Source organism: Vipera ursinii (assembly GCF_947247035.1).
Source record: "Vipera ursinii genome assembly, chromosome: 6".
Lineage (NCBI taxonomy): Eukaryota > Metazoa > Chordata > Lepidosauria > Squamata > Viperidae > Vipera > Vipera ursinii.
Genome location: NC_139515.1, coordinates 71,789,974 through 71,794,702, shown reverse-complemented (window position 1 = coordinate 71,794,702; position 4,729 = coordinate 71,789,974). Strand labels below are relative to the sequence as shown.

The 4,729-nt window shown below is 39.1% G+C and overlaps 1 protein-coding gene across 1 annotated transcript; it reads left to right on the top strand.

Annotated features, from left to right (window-relative positions):
• Positions 1 to 606: 606 nt before the first annotated feature.
• CHRM2 (cholinergic receptor muscarinic 2) lies at positions 607 to 2,013 on the top strand (the record flags this gene model as incomplete). Its single annotated transcript, XM_083365430.1, has 1 exon — positions 607 to 2,013. The coding sequence occupies one exon, from the start codon at positions 607 to 609 to the stop codon at positions 2,011 to 2,013; it is 1,407 nt and encodes a 468-aa protein (XP_083221556.1).
• Between the last annotated feature and the right edge of the window lie 2,716 nt (positions 2,014 to 4,729).

The window sequence follows — 4,729 nt, the reverse complement described above, 5'->3', positions numbered from 1 at the left end:
TTGTCTTAAAAGTGCCCAGCACCTGGTCTTGACAATTGATGACTACTTTGCACATGCAAATATTTAGATAATTTCCTTTTAAACATTAATGAGGGATGTTTCACAGGACCCTTCTCTGATCTATTCAGAATCTGGCAAGCTGTGCAAGTGTTGCTTCAATTGGCATTAGCTAATTGCCATGTTTCTGTGAGGCAAGTGCCAGATCAAAATGTTGAACTCCAACTACTTCATAATTCATGAGTTATATATGAATGTTTTCTATTTTTAATCTTGTTCTGTCTGATATCTCTTTTTCTTCTCTCTCTATGTTACATATTTTCACTCTTTTCACCCCTATCTTAAGCAATGTATGAAAGTGCCTTTGACTGAATCAGTCCATTAACCTATACTATAGTTGGATGGCATCAACAATGACCTGGATCATCATTTCAGGTTTTCAGAAAAGAGGTTTTCCAGACTAAGCCCAGAGATACCAGGACCTTCTGCATAGAGAACCTATGCTGTGCCAGTGAGGTCTGGTTCTTTACTTCATTTGTCTCACATCTTTGTTTCTTTCTTTCTTGTCTTCTGCAGGCTTAAACAGTCATTCAATCAACAGATGCAGAAATGAATAACTCCACGAACATAAGTTATTTGGAGGACAGAATGACCATGCCAAGTCCTTATAAAACAGTTGAGGTTATCTTCATTGTCCTGGTGGCTGGGTCCCTCAGCCTAGTAACCATCATTGGGAACATCCTGGTTATGGTGTCCATAAAAGTCAATAGGCACCTACAAACTGTCAACAATTACTTTCTTTTCAGCTTGGCCTGTGCTGATTTGATCATTGGTGTCTTTTCCATGAATCTGTATACACTTTACACTGTGACAGGCTCCTGGCCATTAGGACCTGTGGTTTGTGACTTGTGGCTGGCCCTTGACTATGTAGTCAGCAATGCTTCTGTCATGAATCTTCTCATAATCAGTTTTGACAGGTATTTTTGTGTGACCAAACCCCTGACCTATCCAGTCAGACGGACCACTAAGATGGCAGGGATGATGATTGCAGCTGCCTGGGTTCTTTCTTTTATCTTATGGGCACCTGCAATTCTCTTTTGGCAGTTTATTGTAGGACAAAGGACGGTACCCGATAAGGAATGCTACATCCAGTTCCTATCCAATGCGGCTGTCACCTTTGGCACAGCTATTGCAGCTTTCTACCTGCCTGTTGTGATCATGACCGTTCTGTACTGGCAAATATCCCGTGCTAGTAGGAGCAGGATTAAAAAAGATAAAAAGGAGGGAGGCCCAAACCAGGATCCAGCATCACCAAGTTTAGTTCAGGGTAAAATAGGGAAACCAAATAATAACAACCTCCCAACCAATGAAGATGGGACTGAACACAATAAAATCCTGAATGGTAAAGCCACTGGAGAGCCAGTAATGGAGAATTGTGTTCCAGCAGAAGAAAAAGAAAGCTCAAATGACTCCACTTCTGTCAGCGCAGGTGCTTCCAATGTGAAAGAGGATGAAGCAATCCCAGAGAATCCCAGAGCTTCTGTCTCCCAAGTTAATGCAAAAGTGGAGAATTCTAAATTGACGTGCATTCGGATACTCACAAAGTCCCCCAAAGGAGATTATGGTGGCTCTACTAATACTGCTGTGGAGATTGTCGCCACTGATGGACAAAATGGAGAGGAGAAGCAGAACATTGTAGCACGTAAGATTGTCAAGATGACAAAACAGCCTGCCAAAAAGAAGGCACCTCCTTCCAGGGAGAAAAAAGTAACCAGGACTATTTTGGCTATTCTGCTGGCCTTCATAATTACTTGGACACCATACAATGTCATGGTACTCATCAACAGCTTCTGTTCATCTTGTATTCCCAACACAGTATGGACCATTGGTTACTGGTTATGCTATATCAATAGCACCATCAACCCTGCTTGCTATGCTCTCTGCAACGCTACTTTCAAGAAAACCTTTAAGCATCTCCTTATGTGTAACTACAAGAACATAGGAGCCACGAGGTAAAACCAGAATAATGGGAAGGGGGCCTCAAAATTGGGGGAAGAGAGCTCCAGATTTTATAAAACAATGCCATAGCACTTTATGCTCTAGTATGAAATCAAGAAGCTGGAGAATGTGACAAGAAGTTGAGTTTTTGTGCTCCCTCGCCAATATCTGCATTTCAAAAATGAAAACTTTTGGATCTGTGAGTCATTTGGAGGGAAGACTATAACTGAGTAAAAGACCTGAGACAATGTTCCTTCCTCTCTCATGGCAGAAGGGCTTTTGAATCCATTCTTCATCTGTGGGTGCAACCTGTCCCTGAAAAAATTCTTCTGAGCAAAGCTTTTTGGGGTTTGTTTTGCTAAAGGGAAAAACTACACAAAAGCATTTCAGGAAGCTGAACTGACTAGGTATAGCCAAGTATTCTAGAGCCATTTTCCAGTTTATGTGTTCATTTCAAACTGAGGGAAAGTGAGGGGGGGTGACATCTAACATACTTCATGAAAGCTATAAGAAAAACTGGAACAGAAAACATGGAATAATTCCAGCCAGTTTGTTTCTGAATTATTTATTAATATAGAAATGCAAAGGGAAAGGCTTGTGTTTAAGGAGTTTACTGTTAAAATAGGTAGTCCTCGACTTACAACCACAATTGAGCCCAAAATTTTTGTTGCTAAGTGAAACATTCGTTAAGTAAAATTTGCCCCATTTTATGACTTTTCATGCCAAGTTGTTAAGTGAATCCCTGCAGTTGTTAAGTTAGTAACATGGTTGTTAAATGAATCTGGCTTCCCTATTGATTTTGCTTGTAAGAAGGTCACAAAATGTGATCACATGACCCCAGGACACTGCAACTGTCATAAATATGAGTCAGTTGCCAAGCATCTAAAATTTGATCATACGACCATGGGGATGCTGCAACAGTCGTAAGCGTGAAAAACAGTCATAAGTCACTTTTTTCACTGCCATGGTAACTTTGACCGGTCACTAAATAAATTGTGGTAAGTCGAGGATACCTGTAGTTACTTCTCTTATGTGGCTTTATTATACTTTGGGGGAAAATATACTTTACCTCATAATAAGAATGTTTTCAGACAAGCATCTAAAATATAATACATCGACTTTCCCCAGCCTGATTCCTTCCATTTTTGTTGAGCATGAACTATTATGCTGGTTTGGTGTTATGGCTAGAATTAAATCATGCTGAGCCATACTGTGATTTGTTTGGGGTTTGGTGTGGGTTTAGTGTGTTGTACAAAATGGCCATTGTGGTTTGTAAATGATGATTTATGACATAGTCTGATGCATCAACCCAGCCAGTGGTTTAGCTGCCAGACGATGGCTACCAAAGTTTCAGCTTAAATTGAGATGTGAATCCAGCCATCGTGAAGTAAAAATGCTAGAATTTGGATTGATTGATTGCCATCATGATCATTTCAAAGGTACCTTGTGTTAATTGACCCTTTCTCATTGGATCAGATTTTTCAATCAAACAGAAGAAAAAGATGGAAATGGTAGAGCAGGGGTCTTCAAACTTGGCCCTTTTATGACTTGTGGGCTTCAACTCCCAGAATTCCTCAGCCAGGCACATTGGTTGAGGAATTCTGGAAGTTGCGGTCCACAAGTCATAAAAGGGCCAAGTTTGAAGAGCCCTGGAGTAGAGCATTTAGCACACCTTAAAATCTTTCTGAGGATGACTTTTGAAAATGGAGGAACTCTTCCAAAGAATACAATGAGCAGGTTATATTTATAGCCATGATCAACAATGGTACATTGAATAGACATTATCAAACTAATGTGATTGTGTAAGTTCATGGTTCAGTTAGCAACTGTATTACCTCTCCATTGTTTGTTTATCAAAGATTCTGTTTCTTCAAATACATAATCTGATGAGTTATACTGTATATCCAGGGCTGAAACCTATAGCATACCATATGTTGAATTGTTAATATAAGAGATGTCAGGAAAGGTTTCATTTTGGGACACTGTCCTGCTTTATAAAGCCAAACAAGGGGGGCGGGAATCAATCAAGATCAGATGACCCAATGAGAGTGTCTTTCCTGAAATTAACTGGAGGATACAAACAGCAAGGAGGACAATTCTTGCAGAATACTCTTAGATGCAGCAAAACCATATCTGACATTCTTGGCCTTATGTCCATCAGCCTCCCCTATTTTCAGTAGACATTGAGCAGACAATCATAAATAACTTCAGAAAAAAAAAGAATTGGCCAATTAAGAGTTCAAATCTACAGAATTTTCAAATCATAGTCATAGTTCGTGACTATCTTGCAGACATTTTTGCTATGTCATTAATACAAATTCATGAAATCAGGTGTCCCAAGCATCATGTTGCTGAGAAAGAAATGTAAGTCCTAATATGATCAATCTTCATTACAAAGAAATATCATAGCCAGAATATACCCCAAATAGTCAAGTCTGTTGATATTATTTTAAAAGAAAAGCTTCCCAAAGCTTTTGGGATATTTTTCTTCTTTATTCCAGTTAAATCTCTTTGTATATATCTTAAACTGGAATATCTATGGAGATTGTCAGTCATCCGGATTATAGTTGTCAAAAAGGTGCTTTTTCAAAAGACAACTGGATTTCCTTTGTTTTTTTCCTTGAAGATGTTTTGCTTCTCATCCAAGAAGCTTCTTCAGTTCTTCAGGTTAGAACTGAAGAAACATATTGGATGAGAAGCAAAATGTCTTCAAGAAAAAACAAAAATACTCCAG